A 21,197-nucleotide genomic window follows, 5' to 3' on the forward strand; every position below is an offset into this window, starting at 1 on the left:
CTCTACCTGTCGTTCGTTGGTACACGCGCGGAATCACGGATCCCCTCGTCTCGTGTTAACCGGCCTCTCGAGAAACAACAAGAACACCGTTTCCTTTGGCTTTCGTTCGCGCTCCACGTGGCGTTAATGAATTTGTCCCTCACGAAATCGCTTCTTCGTAAGAATCGATGGGTGCACGGTTCGCTCGAATCTGAAATCGCTCGCTACGAACTCCGACAGTCGACCGGTTTTTCCTAGAATACGGATCAGTTTTAACCAGGATCCTTTTGCATCGTGACTGAACAATTTTCATGATGAACCATGACTTGGTAGGCATCCAACGCCGTTTTCTAACAAAAGAGGAAAAACACATTGTATCGGAGATAATTGCCTTGTCTATTCAACCGGCTACCACTCGCACAATACCCGTTTCAGAATGAATTAAAAATCAGCTCGTTATCCTTTTTCTTACGGACGAGGAATTTCTATGATCAATATAGCGACGGTATTTATAAGGCAAACTGGATATCACGATGATGATATAGAAATACAAAGTCTTTGTGTTTAGGAAATTGATAATTTTCAAATTTCACATGGCTAAGTTTAAACGGTGCGAGCTAACCACACGTGCAAGGAAAGACGTCGCAAAGGATCGATTCGCGAGCGTGTTCGCAAATTAATTCGACACCGCCCGCTTCGATCGGAACGTAGGTCGAGCGTTCCTATGCATTATTCGGGGCACGGCTGATGCAAATCGCAGCGATCCCTCACGCGGGCTGTCGCGATCGCGCGACGATGCGATCTACCGCACACCCTGTCGCCTGACTGATTACTGTCATATGTACGCGTGCTCGATGGATTAGAGCTCGATCGCGTTCGTGACGCGAAATCGAAAACCATTTTTCCTCACCGAAAGAAATCTTTTCAACTCTTCCAACAAATTTTTCGATGAAACTAATTCATCGAAGATCAGCTTACGATTAATCGCGCAAAAGGTTGCAATGGAGGAGAGAGCTGGAGGGCTGTTAGAGAGGAAATTAAAGCTTTCGAGTAGCAAAGACGGAAGAAAGACCCAATTATAGCGGCGCACGAAGTAAAGTGGCTATTAGGGATTGAGACGCGCGTCGATCGATTTACGAATCCGTCGAGTCATCTAAATTCGATCCAGCTGTATTCTATTCGGCATCGAAATCGTTTCGTGATCGAGAACGAAAAGCAAAGCTTCCCGACGTGTGCCCTCGAGCGAACTGAATACATATTGCGAATCGTGGTTGCAAAATACGCGCCAATGAATAGCTTCGAGAGAAAGTCATTCCACGCGAAATCACACCTTATAGACAAGGAGTGTTTCTTTTTCTTCTCAAAATTACATGAATTATACTATTCTGCATTATTTTCATCGCTTGATGAGGATTTTCAAGTTTGAAAAAAAGATCCGTAATTATGAATGTTGTTGCAATTTCAGGTGAAATGGTTCGAGATGTTGAGAGGATCACGAAAAAAATCGATAAGCAAAGAAAGCGTGACAAAAGAAATGCCTCGTTGATACTCTCGATGTAAAATCAAAGTCGGGTCCTCTCTTTTTTTTTTTATTTTACTTTTTCGTTCGTGAAGGTGCTCGCCGGTAGTCGGCATCGCGACGTCGATCCTGCTTCTGCATCGTCCTTCTCCAAACGATCCTTCTCTCTCTTTTTTCTCGCGCAGAGTTGTGTAGTCACTGCGGAGCCATTATCCCTCCAGCAAGTGGGTTTATTAGGAACGCAGCGGGGGTGGCCTCCGGGTAAGATCGACACCATCACTACCACTATCAACAGCAACAACAACAACAACAACAACAACAACAACACCACCAGCAAGAATACTGTGAATCGGTCAGCCTCGTTACCGATCATCGTGTTACTCCTTTTCTATCCAACCTCCCCTGTCGAAGCTTCCAGCTACCATCTCACCCACCCTCTCCCATACGGACGGCCCATTATTACGAACAATTATTAATGGCCGACAGGCTTTCGCCTCGCCTCGTCAGTCGAACGAAAACGATCGAGGGCCGAAGTGAGAAGCTGTCGGCTTGCTACCGGTCAGCTTAGACGCCTCGGCCAATTTGTTCGCCAGCCTACTTCGTCAGGACTCTTTAACTCCTTCTGCTTTGAATACTTTCACACCAGACCCCGTGAGTCCAACGATACACATGACAATGCACGGGATGAAGACACACGATATCGATCGTGTATTAAACTGATTCACTTTTTAACGATCAAACACACTCTAAACGAATTCTACTAGATCGTTGGAAAAATGTAAAATGTTAATTGGATTTTTTTTTTTTGATGAGAACCGAATCGAACGTCGAGGTCGACATTCTTTCGAGCAGAAAATGAAGAATTGAAAAAGAATCACAGGTATTATCGAAGGAATTATCGTGGCGGCGAGTTAACGCTCCGTTGACACTTTATTCGACCGGTATCGTTCCCGATACTCGATACCGAACGGAATTCTCCGGTTCCCTAGAATGCCGACGCGATCGATCGAGAAGAAAGAGGAAAGAAAGGAGTGTCAGGCCGGTTATTGGCGACACCGAGTTCTCGTACTTTCCCTGGCTAACATAACGCAGCAAACATGTGAACAAAAGCGACGAGATTGATCGCTACGTAATCGAAGCTAACTACTTGGACAACTAAAGTTAATATCCATCGCGTTGATAATTAACACTTTAGCCACGGTTCAGTCTACGACTGTTCCAATTATGATAGAGCATTATGAATTGAGCCAGAACTCGAGTTGGTTTTGTAAAACGGTTCGCCATCCGAGTGTTAACAGTCTGTACAGAATAAGAATAGGAGGTTTGATTGGAAACGAGTTTACGCACGATTATATCGAGTGACAAGACCGGTCAAGACCAAGTTAGACGATTATCGCGTGCTCCTGGATTCAATGCTTCCACTCGAAAAAACAATCGAACAGCATGGCACAGATCTGTCAACAGCTACCGGCAAGCCTGGTCTTTAAACTTTTCTGTTACGCCAGCCGGAATCTTGGACACGTATGTAGTTATCGACAGGCTGATACGTGTCGCCACGGTTTGTTCTCCGAGAGGAGAGAAGAGAGAGGAAACGGTAGCAAGGTAAAGAAAGAGAAAGAAAAAGAGACAGTACCAGGTCGAGGCATGAACATTGGACACTGATAGTCGTGGACGCGATGTGTGCCCCTGCACTCTCATGGAACTCGCTCTCTTTCTCTCTCTCTCTGCCTCTCTCTCCCTCTTCCGAGGGGACGGTTGATCGTTATTAGTCGCTGGAACATGGATAAGATCGGCAGAGAAGGGAGAAGCCGAAGAAGAGAAAGAAAGCAAGCCAGTCAAGAGGAGTAAAAGGCGAGAAACCGAAAGTGAGGAAGGAAGAAAAAAGAGCAAACGGTGGTTGGTTGCGAGAGGATGAAGAAGGTAAAAGAGCGTCGAAGAAGAAGAAGAAGAAGAAGAAGAAGAAGACGAAGAAGGCATTGTTCGCCAGCTCGGAACCCGGTGGAACCCTCCCGCTGCGCAAGTTATTTGCCACGATTCTCCTTCATGATTTTTACTCTAATTTGTAACGACAGGAACGGAGCACGCGAGCCGCATTCCTACTCTGTCGATCCTCCTCGGATCCAGGTAGTCCTCTCTCCTTTTTCCACTTCCATCTTTCTCTCGTTCTTTCTCTCCGTTTGTTGGATCGAGAAGATCGAGCTCGAGAACAAGATCTGCCTACTATTCCGTCCTCTTCGGCTACTCTTCAGCTTCTCTTGCTGGCTGGTTGCCTTCCTCTTCGAGATTCATCGGGGAGCCACGAAAAGAGCGAAACGGACCACAATGGGCTCCCTATGATTTCGGTAGCGGTGTTTTTTGTCAGCGGCAAACAAGAGGCACGGCATGGTTAGCCTTGATCGATGACCGAACTTAGCTGAGTAAGCCTCCGTTTAATTAATTCTTTAATTACTTTTCCCTCGAGCCGTCCGAAGGCGAGCGCGGCGAGGGATCTATGGACGTGATTTCCAGATCCCTGATACGGACACCGCATCCGTACGGTAGTCGGCAAACCGACTAGACCTACCCTTTTGACGCTACCCAGACGCTATCGACGCGATATATCGTATCCCTTCGATGCTAAAGTTACGCTCGATCGATCGTCCTGATTTATTCCGATTTATCAGAACAACTATGTAAAATGATACTTTCAATGATTTTGAATAATTTTTTCTATTCTTTTCAGACTACACCTATGTTATATACTTATGTTAGATTAGAAGAGAAATTGATAAAAAGTGCTGGTCATCCAACACCTTACATTATAAGCGTGCACGCGTATTGGAGTAGCAGCCGGGACGCGGGATATTTACCGCAACACGAGGATACCCGTAACATTCGTTATGCATGGTGTGTTCACCCGTCAAGGTGGTTAGCACGCAGGGGGCCGGTGCGGCGCGAAGAAAAGGGCCACGTCGTAAAATTCGGCAGGATAGTCGATCATTGTTCTTGCGGAGGCTGGGCCATTGCACCGTTCCCCTTTCACCCCGTTACCCTGACGTACGCTCACGCCTTTAGAAGCCACTCTTTTTCTTTTTTGCTCGCTCGTTTAATAGCAGAAATTACTTATTCCGAGTCGAAACGCTGACCGATCGGCCGAAATTGTTCTCGTTCGAACGACGCTGGTTAACGACGAACATTAGGGAAACCATAACGGAGGAGATTAAGGTGCATTAAGTGTCGCCGCATCGGCATGCGGAATAATAAAACGCGAAAAATGGCCACGGTGTCCCAATGATTCTTCCGGGTGAACGTGTTGAAATATTTAGGGTTTTCCTTTTTTCTTTCTTTTTTTTATTCGAAGCTACCGTTCGTCGACATTATATTCTATATATTGCCGACACCTTAGAGGTGCGTGTGTAAGAAGACAGTTAAATGGCCGCAAGGTATCACGGTTGTCGAGGGGTGACCGCGCGCGACGTTCGTTTCTCTTAATCGCGCGGCAACCAGGGAAAATGATCGTCGACGAGTCGAAGTCTCTCGCTTGGAAATCCAGCACGAAACGTACAGGTATATACATATAGGTACGGGCCGTTTAACGTTTACGGACGAGGGCCACGCGTGTTGGCGATCTCGAGAGGCTAAGGAGGCGTTAAGAGGGGCAACGTCGTAAAATAAGGCGGCGACGTGCTAGATACGAGCTGAACGAGGCGCATCGTAAAATCAGTCGGTGTCGGTGCAACGGCATAATTCTTCGAGCTACTCGGCCCCTGTGAATTTCGCGACCGTCTGACCACTCACGGTGAAACAAACCCGACCCCGTATCTTGTCACGTCGATGTAATTGTTCCCCGCAGATGTATCTATTCGACCAACTTATTACCGTACAATTTCGTGTATGCCCTTTAACAGTTGGCGATAATTTACGGACAACGTAAATGCATCAAGAGAATACAAGCGGACAGGCAAAGAGTTAAGATTTACACTTACATTATTCACAAGAAATTACTCCACGGTGAACTGACTTTTCTTTCTAGATCGTTTTTTTTCCTTTTTTGTCGAATCGAAAAGGTCCGGAGCGACGCCCCGCATCGAATTCACGCGGGCATAGGACTCGAACACGAACATTTGCTCGAAAATACAGGCTGACCGCCGCCGATGACCACGGATAGAAGTCCAGATCGAGGTCGGATAAGGTGAGTCCGAGACGATGAGCCCGAGTAAGAAGCAGAAACGTCGTGTCGTATCATCGCTGCCGTGTAACAGCTACGCCTCTTGTCGGCATTATAAGGAACGCGCACACCAATTATCAAAACTGTCGCTTCCTTCGTTACCTTTTCACGGGCATCTGCGTCGCTTCGTCCGCGCTCCGATGGAGCCGTCGCGTTGCCTCCTTAGGAACCATGAAATATGATTCGTTCTCTGGCTCGAAGCTTTCTACGATGCCAACCGTTCTATACCAAGGAATTCGATCGTGATCGCGTTTAAATCACCCTTTCGTTCCTCGTTACAATCGCGTTGACCTAATTCTATTCGTTCATAGAAAATAATGTTGCCAACGGATACAGTCGATCCAAAACACCACGAAGAAGAATAGCGTTCGAAAAATTTTGCGATGGAATATCAAGGACAAGGTTTAGACGAAAGTTGGATCCGCGTTCTCGAGACGAATCGCGTCCAGTCGATTCGCGGCACGGATGCTCGCATGCACGATGACGGGATCGTCGATGCTTGAAAGAAGAAGAAGAAGAAGAAGAAGAAGAAGAATACGACGACCAAGTGAAGGCTCCGACTTTGCTCCTCCTCCGCTCTCCTCTTCGCTCTGCTTGGCCCATCAGCCTTCAGCGTTCGCGTTTGCTTCGAGCTTGCGTGCCAGTCAGCATTGGCAAGTAATTTCTTGCACGCAATTGCCCGCTACTGGAATTGCCTGGTAGGCGACCTCAGTCCGTCAGTCATTTACTTTTTAAATCGAGCCTGCCTGCCTGCCTACCTACCTTTACCTGCCTGGCTGACTGGCTCTGGCTGCCTGCCTGATGGACTGACTCGCTCGCTGGTGCACGCGTGTTCCAGCCAGCACCGCTTCGTGCCACGCAGAATTTCCCAGCGTTACGCTCGATTCGCGATAAGCATCTCCACCTCGGCGCGGGGACGCGACGTTTCGCCTCTTCTCGCCCGAAAATTATTCAAGCCGCCTCGGAATACTGGTTCGAAACCCCAGCAACGATCCGCGAGCTCTCGCGATCGTCTGCGAACGCAGAGATCGCTATTAAATGAAATCGAAGTCATAAACTTCGAATCGTTGAAACAAGTTTTTATGACACAGTGAAATTGGTCATGTGTGAAATCAGTAATAATGTTGGTCAATTCGAAAATTTACCTGCTTTGAAACCTAGTCAATGAGTTACACTACAATCGTCAAACGAGAATAAACCAGCAAGCGAATGATTTTCAACTTGTCCCTAATTGAGTCGCAAGAAAGATAATATACCAGTACAGTCACTGCTGCACCATATAATTGGTCAGACGAAATGAATCACGAGATTGAAAGACTCGCCGCACTCCAAAATCGTGTCACAAGAATGCATTGTAACGAGAAATTTTCCAACAGGAAATTGGTAAACGCAGCTATGCAGGTTTTGCTTGCTGGATTTCTTCAAAAATCAAGAACGAAGCTACCAATGAAGAATAATTGTACGTTTAACAGCCGTTACGTTTGCATTCGTGCACGACAGGCTGACTGTCCAGGGAAGCGACGAGCAAAATAACTATATCTTAATCGTCTCTTGTTATATCGCCTTTCTAGACCGAGGCTCGTGGGAACCTATCCCGCGAGGGCAAGAGGATACGCACCTTATTTAAACTGTTTTTTTATCATTTTTTCATCATAATTAATCATCTATGATACCTCAGTTGTAATCTCTCAAGGCTCGTAAAATTATCCAATCTTTCTCCATTCTACTCAAAAATAACTTCTCCTTAATGCGTTTGATGGAGACGAGGCAAGCTCGTTTTGATTTAAAAAATTCAAAGGTTCGATTCGACGTGTAGTATAATCGATCATCGCAACCCTAGAGATTCCGCTCATGCAAAGCGAGTCGCGGATAAGTATCTGACCGTGCAGCGACGCGTACGTATGAGAAATTGCCTCGACACGATCCGCACGTAAAGCATTGTCGACTTACATTCATGCCCTCCACCACCCCCACCACCCCGGGGAAAACTCAACCCTTCACTGAATACACGATAACCGTAACGAACGCTCAAGATACGTCTCTGCGATAACAAGAATTCTCGTGCCGATCCGACTTGGCCCAATTTCTTTCGCCATTCGATCTTTTCTTTCACATTTGTCCAACAATCAATATTTCGGAATTAAGATCAACCCTCCTGTAATATATTATTAATTTTAAAGCTTGAGTGGTATTTGGTTGCTCACGAGAGGATATAGAAGAAATAAAATATTCATATAGGCAAAACAGTTGATGGATGTGTCTATAAGTGCAATTACACGGTTGAAAATTGCTCGATCGAAGAAAGAATTGGAGAGTGAGTCAAATAAAGGGATCGAACTGTAATTTGTACAAATGGACGCGATGATTATACCGCGAAGAAATTGATCCAGATCCTCGTCCAGTTAATTGATCCAGGTATGGATAGGTAGCCGTGGTACGATTAAAAATTCTTATGGGATTCAGTGTTCGAGTCGTGATAAGGAGAAAAATTTCCAACGCAGCAGAACCTTTAAACGACGAATCATTTGTCAAGACTTAACGCGTCTGTGAACGAGACGCTTATCGCGCGACATGCCGCGACCATTTTATACTACTTTTGTGGCGAACGCGTGATGGCGCCACGTTCTGTTCCATTTGTTCAACAAAAGAATATGCATTAATAATTTTCAAAGTGCATAGAGAAATGAAAACAACTAAAATCGTCATTAAAGGTTATCGCTTCGAATATGCATAAATTTTCTTTTCTTTTTGAAACTTACCGATTCGTAGCTACGAATTGGCAAACATGATAAGTCGTGATAATTGCTTTCGCTGCGGATTAAGGATTATTATCATTAATGATACTAGGAAAATTTAACGCGAACCTTTCTAGTACGCATATCACAAAGATCAGCCGTCGCGGATCCGCGGCGTTCGCAGCCGCCGGGTTAAGTTCCTCGTTCCAATCTCCCACCACCTCTACTTGAAACCAAAAATTGTTCGATTCTGGCGATTCGTTGAACTCTGAAGAGTGTCAGCATAGGTTATCGCAAGCAAACGAAAGCTGTACATAAAGCGTTCGAAGAAATGCCGCCTCAGTAGGAAGCTAAGACCGGGCTTAAACAGAAGCTACCGCCGTTTGCGAGAAATCTCTCGTTATTTGAAGAAAGTAAGTTAACTAACTGTTTCCTTCGCCAAGACAATGTCCATTTCTTAAAATAGACAACATTCTAGGAAACCACTCGTTTATAAATATGAAAATCTGATGTAATCGTTTTATCATTGATCCCAGATACGTTGTATCTCGTGATAAGAGGGTAAGGTAATCTTGACGTACGTCGTTGATAAGGTAATCTTTCAGGTGAACAGCGAGACAAGATGTTTATACATTTGGAGATGCGATCCCGCAATCCACCTTGATGGAACGAAAGCAGAGGATCAACGAATATAAGATCACGGTGATAAACCAGGTTTCATGACGCCAATGCGGAGTCGTAAAAATTCTTAGTCGATAGTGTCACCGCAAGTCGTGAAACTTGGTCGTGATGCTATTCGAGTGACTTCAGTCGTGATTGGCCACGTTACCAGCAACAAGTCTTCTACGCGTGTTTAGAGAGGATTACTTTAGAAATACTTTGAACATTTCGCTAATTAAATATTTAGAGTAACCACGAAATGAAACTAATCGACGTCGTGATGTTGACGACGATGTTAGTATTCATTCTCTTTCTGCACGTCAGTGCCGAAAACTCGAACTCATCCAAGGAAGAAACGCGATTTATACCATTCTTCGTTACCAAAATTGAGAAAGGATCGTTCATCACCGTTCCAATCAATTGCCCGCCCGATACAATAAGAGTTGGAAACCGCTGCAGGATTGTCTTTTAAGTGAGTACACAGTTTTGTACTACGAAGATTGAGAGAAAAGTACAAAGGAGATGAACTTTATGATATTCTCTTGCGAAACCACTCGCGATAAACAAGCTTCTGTATGTAGTTAAAAATTTTTATAGGGAATATTACTAATTGCCATACGTCGACTTGGACACGTATTTCTAACGATACATTTCAATCATTGATTGATTTCTCTTCCAGATGCGGTTACTTCCCTGATGGATCAGTGTCAAATGCTGTCGTACATTCTGTCATACAGAGCAACCTCTCGATAAGGAAGTACATCGAAACTATCCGCATCGAGCAAAATAGAGCCAACTTCAAATTTAATAAAATGCAGATCCAAGTAGAGACCAGAAGAAGAGAAAATACAAAAAATTGATACAATGAAAAAAAAGATGATTCATCTGAGGTTGAGATTATTGAATTGCATCAAGATTATCAAAGGGAGAAAATTGTGTTATCGCTTATATTATAATATTACTATATTGTAAATTGTATGCTGAATTACAAATAAAAGTTAATCTGTGATATAATACTACGATTCATTTTTATATCTGTAAACTGACTGTTTCCTCAACAACTAAATGAATTTACGTAAGTTAATTATTACTCAGCGATAGTGTACGATATCTGAGGAAATTATTCATTGTTAATTACTATTTCACGGTATCTTAGAGGCGATTAGCAAAAAGAAACCACATGTGCGTGAGCAAGATACGGATTGTAACCGCAAATTAGTAGGAATAAAGCGAATATGGGGTGGGGAATTACATTAAAAGGACGATATTACGCGTATTTTCATTGTCCTATACTCAGTTGTTAATTTCTACTCGAATACTGTCGATAGTTTTACGGGGATCGTTTACGTTTTAAGTGTACACGATGAGGCTGTTACATTTCATTAGTTTCACTCTTTTATTATTCATTTTAATCGCTGCAAGTGAATCTAGACCTCTAACATTTCCACAGAGAAAAAATACCAACGGTGGAAAACGTTGCCCACCTGGTTACAGGTATATCCGCAACTTGGGATGCAGAAAAATCGTATCTTTTAAGCCGAGTGGCACGGTAAAGTATTATATTTAATTTATTGCAGTGACTTTATGTGTTAGAAAAAATATAACGATAACCGTTTGAAACATACAGGATGTTTCCGATCTAAAATCGATTAAAAGTAACGATTTTCAATCTTAACATCAAAGAAACGCGCCAACAAAATTTAATTTTAGTACTAGTGGCGCCTTCCAGCGTTGAAAGGGGTGAATTAAAAGTCGATGTAATTTTTACGCTCCCTGTCGACGAAATCGGAAAGTTCATTTGGTGCACCAACCAGTAGATGGTGCCTCATGCCTTTTTAAGTAGCCTCTACATTTTTTATTCACGTTCTTATGTAGATTTACCTTCTTCTGGTTATGCCACACTCTAACTCATTGATCACCGATAACCTTAATCTATACCAGATAATATAGAAACCTTACTTAATTTGTAATTTACAATCAGTACTAACATGAACTTGATGTGTTTAAATAAATGCTAACGATGCATTTGTAATTTTAAATTACAGGATATGACACAATGAGCTAAGTAATCAATGTACCTCGTAATGTAACAATAAGTTGAATCTAAACCATGCCTGGAATGAGTGTCACTCAAGATCCTATGATTCATAAAATACTTTACGAAGTTGAGAATAAAATAGAACAATCTACACTACGATATTATAAAAATTATTAGAAATTTTTGTAAAAATTTCCTTGTAAAAATTTTTAGACATAGTTGAAATGAAAAGAAATATAAATTGCTAATACTGTAATTAATTATATCATCCCTGTCCTATTTGATAAGATATATGGATAATCTTACAAAACATGTACCGCGTTTTAAATAAATTGCCACCTTGAGATACATCGCTATGCAGGGCAACCCGCGAATAATTTAACTTTGCGCGCAAATTCCAACGCCCACGCTTCTATTTGATCCCTCCATCAAGAAAATCTGTTCATCGAGAAACTTGTACATCAACCGTGGCAATAATATCTGCACTTGCCACTAGATGGATCATCTTTAACGACCTATACGATTTTTCTCGCTAGTCCTCGTATAATTGCCCCATGTTTAACTTGTCATACTGACAAGTGTCTCAACAGACTCGAAACCAAGTTTCTCCCTCCTTCCTCTCTCTTCTTTTTATAAAATGTACGAAATGATCAAACGCACCGATCTTATCACGACTATTGCACACTCATGGTGTAAAAATAATCGTTATCAATCATATTCGCTCCTCTCCAATTTCATCGAATAAAAAAAATAAATAAAATAAAAAAACAGAAAACAAATTATCTTGGCACCCGATAGATAACGAATCGCTCATTAACACCTTCGCCCTGATAAAGATCGGAGAGTTAACGCAAAAAGAAAGAGATAGAACCGTATCACGAGCTGATCGTGTGGTCTATTGCGATTCGTACGTGTGAGGGGCTCGCGTGTGTGTAACAAGAAATACGCTCGGAGACGTATTCGCTCGTGCAGTCGATCGCGACGCGAGCAGAGGAACCTGCTCAGGTGTGACTTGTCGCGGTTTTTCCGTGCGAGTGCAATGCAAACTGCGCTACCTTGTGCCTCGTAAACACGTGTTGTTACCTAAGTTCCTAGTAATTAACGAATTACTGACGCCACCAAACACCTGCCTACGTTTGCAGGCAAGAAACACTCTGGTCGCGCGTCAAACAATTTGCATACGAACGATCTTTTTATATATTGATATTTTAGCGAGCGCGCAGAAGGGAAGAAGCATGTATCGGTTTAGCCGTAAAACGATCGTGTTCGCAATTATCTGTGGATTGGTCGTGGCACAGAACGACGACCTCAACTTCCACGGTGATTCTGACAGCTTGGTTTTCCCTGGCCCGAGCGGCAGGAATGGAAAGTCGAAGCCAACCGTGGGACCAGCCAACAGATTTGCAGCTACTGACAACGAACTGGAGGTTAGTCAATGAATACGTGTTCTGTTTTGTTAAAACCTGATCTCTGTCGATTGTATAATAATCGAAACTCTTTGCCATTCATGATGACGCATATATACGTCGCAGTGGTATCATCCGTTTCCCAGCTGATGTCGATGGTGTTTCACACGTGTTTCGATAAACTTTCAAAAGAAATCTGTATGTTATTGTAAAAAATTTTCAGGACGCGTATATACGTCGTTGAAGGGCGCGAAATGGAAGGATAATTCGTAGCTTCGACGAAACAATTTCGTTGTCAAGCCTCGCGTTATAACACTCCCACGTTCTCGCTTGGGCAAATAGCGCAATTATGTTGTCCCGCCAGCATTGTAAAGACCGTACACGATAAACGTAACACACAGCGATAAAGTTTAAAAACCAATTTGCCTGTGACGCGTGTGTCAGGTGCTATTATCATGGACGAATGAAATTCCTCAAAGTTTTCGATATAGAGTACCGAATGCCGGTCACATCTGCAGCGAAACAACCTGTTTCGACATCGTGAAAACACCATGATATCATCCCGAATTACATGAATGACAAAAGGAACGTAGCACGCATTGACGTGAATTACACGGAACTCGATCATTCGTTTTGATTTTGTTACAATCGTGTTTTTCCGCTATTCTGTACGCGTACACGAAACGAGACGCCACTTCCTTTTCGTCCGCGATACATACCGATATTGTTACGACATTCCAAGCAAAACGAGAGCGAGCTGGATTTTTTCCCGTAAAGACCTCCTCGATGACGTCGAAGGACGAGTAACGCTAATGGTCAAGGATATCGCGAAGTGAAACAATTCGAATTCTCGTCACGAAGTACGCGATTCGATATAAGATATAGGTAATTGATCGAACAGCACCGTCACTCGACGTTCCAGCGAATACTTAGCCGATTACCTGGCGAGAATCTATCTAATTTTATCGATTAGCGGGATAAAGATCGTTAATTAAACGGAGAACGGGTATGATTGACAATCATTATAAGAATGTTCTGTTCGAATTATACTATACTATTTCGCTGACTGATTTGAAAGCGAAAGGAGAGAGAAATTTAGGTTACGATTAATAAAACTATCGTATCACGCGAGAGCTGCAAGGTAAAGAGTCTATTCCTTTGGACAAGATCGAAACAAATTTTATTTTATATACCTCCTGTTATAAACGAGATTATTACGGATCTATCGGGAGTTGTGTAATGTACATTGAATTACCCCGAAACGTCAAGAAACCACGATTCTTAGAAAGTACAATGTTTCGGGACAGCACATTTCTTGATTATGCAAATCGTTGCGTGCGTAATCTGTTTAATAAAATACTCCGCATACCGTTATCGATATCGCATACCGTTGTTCATTTCAAGATTCGGTTGTTTAACAAAATATTAGTTCGGTATTTGAATGAACCCGATCGAACTTATCGAAAGGATACGTTAACACCGAAGCTTCTAAGAAATCGGTTCTTACCGTTTCTTCGTTTTTTGGCGACTAAACGCGATGGTGGTTTGTTCAGAACCTGTTCCAAGTTGGAAGGTGAACGTTTCAGATCCAGAGAAGCCGCTCGACTTGGACGTGTCTCGCAAAAATCTACAGGAAAATGCTTTTTAACCCTTCCACCGATGATTCACTTTTAACACCTTATCGACCGGAAGCCTATTAATATCCTAACGACCGCACGTTTCACAAGATCTATGGGATTTTGCATTAACAAGTGCCTGTATTTCGAGTGTTCTTTTACAATTTCTCGGATGATTGACCAGCGATCGTTTCGTAATTGTTGAACCAGTCACACGAGCATCCGCAATCAAAGTTGATGACTCAGGAATTGAATATTATCGGAGAAATACCTGTGACAATTCTTATTCGACTTGCGTTACTTTGATAAAACGTTTTTTCACGAGATGAAGACTTGCAAATATTCCAAAGTCGATCAATCGAACATCGGTACCTTTGAAAAAAGCCGATTACGATCGACCTGTACGTACATACATTTTTTTTTATCGCGATACCACCAGTTCGTGCATTGTTAAAAACAACATTCAAGATATATGAACAATTGTTCACACGATCTTCCGTCGGTTTCTCAAACACACGATATGCATGACAAAAGATCTGAATTCTTAAACGAAACAGTATTAAAAAAACGGATGATTAACACGTTTCTCGCGGTGACAAATTTTGTAAGTGATAAATCAGAATTTTTTTTTTTTCACCATCACGATTATGTCCGGTGAAAGTCCAGACTTCGATTATCAGATTAGATTGTTTATCGGTATCGAGGACATGTTGCAATGCGTTTTGAGAAAGCGAGAACATTTTCTACTAATTACACCTGTTTCACCAGGAACTTTATTGCTTTTCAGAGATCGCTGCAATTAGCGAAGAAAATCAATTCCGTCACATCGGTTGACGAGTTCCTTAACCTTGTCCATGGTGTACCAGATAGCGAGGCCTTTTCTCTTAGCGGTAAGTACATTCACGGATAATTATCAGTGCACAAGATTCTCATTATGAATCGATAAATATAATTATTCGTAAGGAAAACTGGTTGAGATAATAGTCTGAGAAACAAAATGCATGATCTTGTTGATCACAGTTTATTCGAGCTCCAAGAAAACTGTAATGGATTTTCTCACGATAATATAACAATTCAGAATACCATTGTACAATACTGAAATTTAAACAAAAATACTGCGTCGTAGAGCGAGTATCATACAATTAGCGCAGGTACCAGCTGCACTTAGTAAATTATTCGAATTATTGCTAGTAAACAATACTGCAATACATTATTCACTTAGATAAAAGAGCAATTTCGTTGTTCAAACTCGATTATCTGGTGAACGTGAGATCATCTAATAACTATGGTACATCTTAATGTACCATACCACACCAAAACCAAAGAAGAGAAAAAAATAAATTGGCTTGTAATACCTCATCACTGTACCCAATAAACGTAAAACTTTCAAATATCACAGAACGATTTTCAATAAAAAAATTGCTAAACAAAAAAAAAAATTAATTATTCTAACAATAATTTCTCCCCATAAAATGATCTCCAAAACAATACCTAAATAAAAAAAAATAATAATAACAATTGTATTGGAGTATTCAATTCTAAATTCTTGCTTTTTCAAATTCATGGAGAAGATTCATCCTGCACTTATTGGTACCTTCGTATATGATCAGATGAATCTGATAATTGAAGCTAAACTTCTTCTTACTCTCCCTATTTTTATCACTGATTTTACCACATGGTTTGTTGAAAACGAGCTTGTTCTCTACATAGCGAGGAGCGAACAGTGGTGTATCAGGATCTTTAGACATCATCTGTGTTCCCAGATTTTTCAAAAATTCCTTACGATCTTCGTAGAAATCAATCTCCTTTAAGAATCCACCAAAATGATCTTCATTGGGTATCAATCTGTTACTGATCTCGTTGATTTCCAATAAGCTAGGTAGTCTAGTTTTAGGCTGTTCAACGCGTGTTGCAGTATTTCTGCTTCTACGAGATAATTCCAAGGCTGGCTGTCCAACTAAAGTGGTATACGCGATTTGCAATTTACATGGTCGCCTCCAAGTGTGAACGTTAGACGCAGCAGTGATATACGCGTTCCATGCATCTGTGTGATTCGATAAAACGAGATTTCTATTACGCTTTTTATGCTAATTCGTTTCGCTTCAATGAACAATTCATTGTTTACTCATTTGAAAGGGATCGAAGAATCAGGAAGGACAACTTACACAGACGGCACGATACCAAACAGTGTTGTTAAGGAAAGGATAAAATTAAAATAGAAGTGAAATTCCTTGCCTCGTTTCCAAAATTTCCTAGAGAATTCGATCTCTCCATCAGCCTCCACGTATTTTATCGTGCTAGTTTCAACGATAGCAGGTCCATCTCCTTGACCACACTCTCTCTTGACGGCTTTGACGGTTGGTGCCATTTCCTCTTCCAATTTTATCCTATTAATGCTTTGCTCGATCTCTTCTATGTTGGTTGACGCGATCTCGAGTTTGAAAAGATTACTGAGATCACCCTCGCACAGATCGTAAGACATGTCATCCATTTCGCTGGCTACCTTCGTGACGATTTCATTCTGATTAATATCCATCGTAGTTTTGCATTTCGGAGACACTTCTGATTCTTCCAAGAACCTTTCATCGTTCAATTTTTTATTTGCATCATTGTACAAACCGACATCTTTGGTCAATGATTTGTGATAGGAATGGATCTTTTTTCTGTACAAGGGAATTCAAGGATTACCATTTATTTTTTTTCTTTTTGTCTTAAGCTGATCTTACCGATTGAAATGTTTCTTTTTATAACCGATACCAGCAACTGGTGTTATCTCAGAGAATATATGTCTAGAGTTTACTTTATGCGCTTCGATGAAGGTGGTTACGTTTCTTCTACCTCTGACCGTTCTACCAAACCAATCTAGGACCACGTCCTCGGATAAGTGATTTTCTAAACCGGAAGCAAGACCATCGACCAAAGCGAAATAGCTGTTCGCGAACGATATTGCTTGCATACGTTCGTCCATCGTTATTGAACCTAAAATAAATCGAGTCAGAAACGCTATGACAGACTATTCGAATACACCCAAATGTCAGCAATAATGCCCAAACCGGTAGCCCGCTTTATCGATAACCAGAAACCACAAAGACCAGATTGAATAAAAGACGTCACAGGAATGACACCGCAAGGAGGGGAAAAATGGAAATTTTCTGACTAATTCGAGGTTTCGAAAATTTCTTGTACAGTACGACCTTGTTTCACAGGTAGAATGGGAGAGACCGGTGAACGTTCGAACGCCGAACGACCTGTTCCAGCTACGTGTACACCGGAATTACAAACAGTTCCTCTGAAACAAGACGCCGATCCTTCAACTATTTATTACCCCTCATGCACCCGGGTTAAAAGATGCGGAGGTTGTTGTAGCCATTCGTTGCTTTCCTGCCAACCGACCGCTGTGGAAACTCGAAATTTCGAAGTGAGTCATTTAGGCTGACCTGATTAATCGGTCAGCATCGATAAGCAACGATGAAACATTTCCATCAGCTTTGATTACAGATAAATATAATGACGAACGTATTTTCAAGGTGCTCGTGACGTCGATCGAACAATCTTATGGATTGACCTATAAAGGAAAACGGATTGTGCCATTAGAGGAGCACACGAAATGTCAGTGCGACTGCAGAATTAAGGAGGAGGTAATTTGAGGACAGTCGATAATTGGGATCTTCCTTCTTAAACCGGTACAACTCGGTATAAGTCGGTCTGCAAACTTACGTAGTTCGCGAACGCTGTTGCATTGCAGTGCAGTTTTCTTGCACAAATGCATAGGGGTTCTTTTTCAAGCCTCATCCGAAGAAGTTTATGTTTCAAATGAATTTTAAAAAAATGTTTAGACATATAATTTGAGAAAACTAGGTCTGTGAGTCTACCAGACTCACCTTGACCGGATAAGGCTGAAAACTAGAACACCATGAAGATAACTGTTCTCTAATCAACACGTTCGAAATCTACAACGCACTCAGCGCATTTTGTAAAGAAATTAAGATCATTAATCAAATGAATACAAAAATAAATATGAGATGATTGTTTTTTGATTGAACATTATCTTTCTCAGCATTGTAACGAGAAGCAATCCTACATACCAGCGGAATGTAGATGCATGTGCAACAACGTCGACGAGGAGGAGAAGTGTTACAAGAACAACGACACGAAGATCTGGAATCCAGAACTTTGTACCTGCTTTTGTAGAGAGGAGCAAGAATGTTCTACTGGCTTTTACTTCGATCAAAATACGTGCAGGTGTGAGCGGAAAGAATAGGGCCACTACTAGAGGAATAACACAACTCTTCTCTCTCACTGCACTCTACTTTCTCGCATATCTTGTAAGCCTTCGCTTTCTGCATATATCGTTCGTTTTTATCAATTTCTTGCAATCATTTTAATACTGACAAACATTCACTTTTCGTAATCTAATCTTTAATCGTTATTCTGTGCAAAATTTAACTAATACACTTGAAGAAATCTTATTTCTACCTATTTTTTATGCCATTATCTCTGCTTTTGCAATAACATCATAAACTGGAAACAGCTGAAGCAATATGTAGCCTTCTTCAAACATAAACTTCATTTATACATACTGTGCGTTTATTAAAAGCATGCAAGTTTAATGTTTCATGTTTCTTTTCCTTTTTTCTATTTAATTTCTAAATTGAGAAATTCTCTAATACTTGTAATGGTATGTTTCAGATGCCGACAAGTACCATTGTCCAGGGCTTGGTTTCCAGCCACAAAAGGAGCTGATTATGGATTTAGTCAAACACAAAAGCCAGATGTACCACCGGTGATAATCGCATTAGATGCAACAGATCCCAGAAGAAAACCTAAGCAGGACCCGGAATACAAATAAAGATGGATATTTAAAAGATAGATCACAAGACTTATAAAGACAGCTATTTAATGGAACATGCTTATGGTTTGACCCTCTCCCTGTGTGCCATTCAATTACAACATACACCATGTAATTATAGTATTTATGTGATAGTATTACTTCAACATTGCAGGATATAAGTCACTGTATTTTTATATATCAAGAGACTTTGTGATAGGATAAAATACAATTATTTAAGATACAATATGTATCTATAAAATATTACAAAAATTAAATATGTATTTATTGTTCTACTTCTACGCTTTCGTTCGAGCTACTTTGTGTCTCATCAACAAACGACATCTCACGCTTCTTGGCATTTTGCATATACAATGCTACTGCATTATTAACCTTTAATAAAACCTCATAATTCTTGCTTATGGAGGTAATAGTTGAAGACAGCTCGCCTAAAAAATATGATGTTTAATAATAAAGATGAAGATTAGCCCTTAACCTCTAATACAACTGGTATTTATAAGGTAAGGTTATGCCAGTGACTACAGATCCAGTAGTCACATAACCTCAACGTACAACTTTCCAATTAAAAGATAGGAAGAAAAAAACGTAATTTTCGTATCATTAATTTTTAAATAAATTTGAGAAGAATGTTTACTATAATATAAAAACAATCATAAAACAAAGAATATTACTCAAAAAAACTTACTAACAGAGGACGCGATGTCATTTACGATCGACTCTTCAGTAATTTTTTGCCGCTTTGGTGTCTGATCCATTATAATGATATCACGATTTATGTTTACACATTATTTATAATATTGCCAGTCGTATAAACATTTAATTCATTAAAAAACAAAATTGTATTTTGATAAAACTTGCAGTGTCAGATGGCGCCAAAAACATCTAACAATAAGCCAGCAACCCATTATATGCATTCAACAGAGTAAAATGAATACGAGACAAAATATACATACATAAAATTCAAATATTATTTAGTACATACATGCATAAATATTTCAGTAATATAGAAAGACACACGAAATATATTTAGACCATATTTTACAATACAATAAAATGATTTATATGAAAATTACCTGTACTTACAGAAACGTTAAAATTTGCTCCTGTTACTTTAAACCTCAAAGGTCACACTGCGACTTACATATTAAATTAACAGCTGTCCTATTTATCTATCAGTTTTTAAATGTTTTTAGTAAAAAACATTTTTTTTGAGTAACATCCTACTGTTTCAACTGATTGTTTTTATATCATAACACTACTAGAGGTAAGAATTTTGCCGCTCTTCGTTAGATAGCGCTAATAGTACCTTTTGAAAAAATCACGGCGCGGTAAAAGGTTGAAGAACGTATAAAAGTAACTCTAGTATAGCGCTTTTAGTTTATTAAACTCGTTTGTTCTCAGTAATATGATATTCTGTCTTATTGCTATATAAATTATTTTATTTGATAATTATAGCTTGGTTACGTAGGCTGTTTTACTGCCATCTGAACGCTGCTGAGGAAATATAACACCTTCCTCAAGTATGGTTTAGATGCCGCTACTTTAAACTTTATTGCAGTATGTATCATATTTTTTTATAAAATATATTATCAGTTATTGCAACATTACCTAAGTCGAGTTGTCATTAAAGTTAACAGGAAATTATCGACCTATATTTCATCATTTTCAAAAGTTCTCTGATATAAAATGATTTAAAATGATTCAAGACTGATCATAATTTCGAGTTGCCGTATCATCAGACCAATATTGCCCACCATTCGCAACTCGTTCAATTCTTATGCAAATTGAAGATCAAATCGATTGTAATCGATCGTATGATCAATTTTCATCTCGTTTTACTATTTGCAATTGTTTCAAGCTCGTTATTTAACACAATATTCAAATTTCAATAACCTATTCTTTATGTTGTCATATAACGGTTATACCGTCGAAGGAAATGAGTACAAACGGTACTCCGATGCGAAATTCAATTCAATAAACAATTTATAGTTCGTGGTAATGAGGAACGTCGTATCGACCAGATTGTTGAGATTTAATATTTTCTGGAGATCATCAAGATCCCGTGGAACATCCGACGAGATCTCTACGGAGAAAGGCTTCGTGGATAATGTTGCATGTCGAGCAGCATGTCCGAGCTCGCAGTGGACGAAAGGAGCGGGTGGGGGAGACAGAGAAAGAAGTATTCCAA

The 21,197-nt window shown here is 40.6% G+C and overlaps 2 protein-coding genes across 10 annotated transcripts; one reads left to right on the top strand and one right to left on the bottom strand.

Annotated features, from left to right (window-relative positions):
- Positions 1-11,842: 11,842 nt before the first annotated feature.
- Positions 11,843-19,427, top strand: LOC114872817. 3 transcript variants are annotated; one of them, XM_029180462.2, is made up of 7 exons: positions 11,845-12,280; positions 12,351-12,565; positions 14,948-15,050; positions 17,367-17,578; positions 17,688-17,798; positions 18,218-18,402; positions 18,850-19,427. In XM_029180462.2, the coding sequence occupies exons 2-7, from the start codon at positions 12,374-12,376 to the stop codon at positions 19,007-19,009; spliced, it is 963 nt and encodes a 320-aa protein (XP_029036295.1). In that variant the 5' UTR covers positions 11,845-12,280; positions 12,351-12,373; the 3' UTR covers positions 19,010-19,427. The 3 variants fall into 3 exon arrangements, 2 of the variants coding, with proteins under 2 accessions (XP_046143485.1, XP_029036295.1); XR_003788819.2 differs by having other exon boundaries at positions 11,847-12,280; positions 18,218-18,485; positions 18,850-19,029; XM_046287529.1 differs by having other exon boundaries at positions 11,843-12,565.
- LOC114872815 lies at positions 15,166-20,284 on the bottom strand. Of its 7 annotated transcripts, none has more exons than XM_029180455.2 (5): positions 20,093-20,284; positions 19,695-19,891; positions 16,887-17,139; positions 16,396-16,823; positions 15,166-16,204 (listed from the first exon to the last, which is right to left on the bottom strand). In XM_029180455.2, exons 2-5 carry the CDS (start codon positions 19,762-19,764, stop codon positions 15,699-15,701), a joined length of 1,257 nt encoding a protein of 418 aa, XP_029036288.2. In that variant the 5' UTR covers positions 19,765-19,891; positions 20,093-20,284; the 3' UTR covers positions 15,166-15,698. The 7 variants fall into 7 exon arrangements, with proteins under 7 accessions (XP_029036288.2, XP_029036289.2, XP_029036293.2 ...); XM_029180456.2 differs by having other exon boundaries at positions 20,083-20,284; XM_029180460.2 differs by lacking the exon at positions 20,093-20,284 and adding an exon at positions 19,382-19,437 and having other exon boundaries at positions 19,699-20,033.
- Between the last annotated feature and the right edge of the window lie 913 nt (positions 20,285-21,197).

Source organism: Osmia bicornis, chromosome 1 (genome assembly GCF_907164935.1).
Source record: "Osmia bicornis bicornis chromosome 1, iOsmBic2.1, whole genome shotgun sequence".
Taxonomy (NCBI): domain Eukaryota; kingdom Metazoa; phylum Arthropoda; class Insecta; order Hymenoptera; family Megachilidae; genus Osmia; species Osmia bicornis.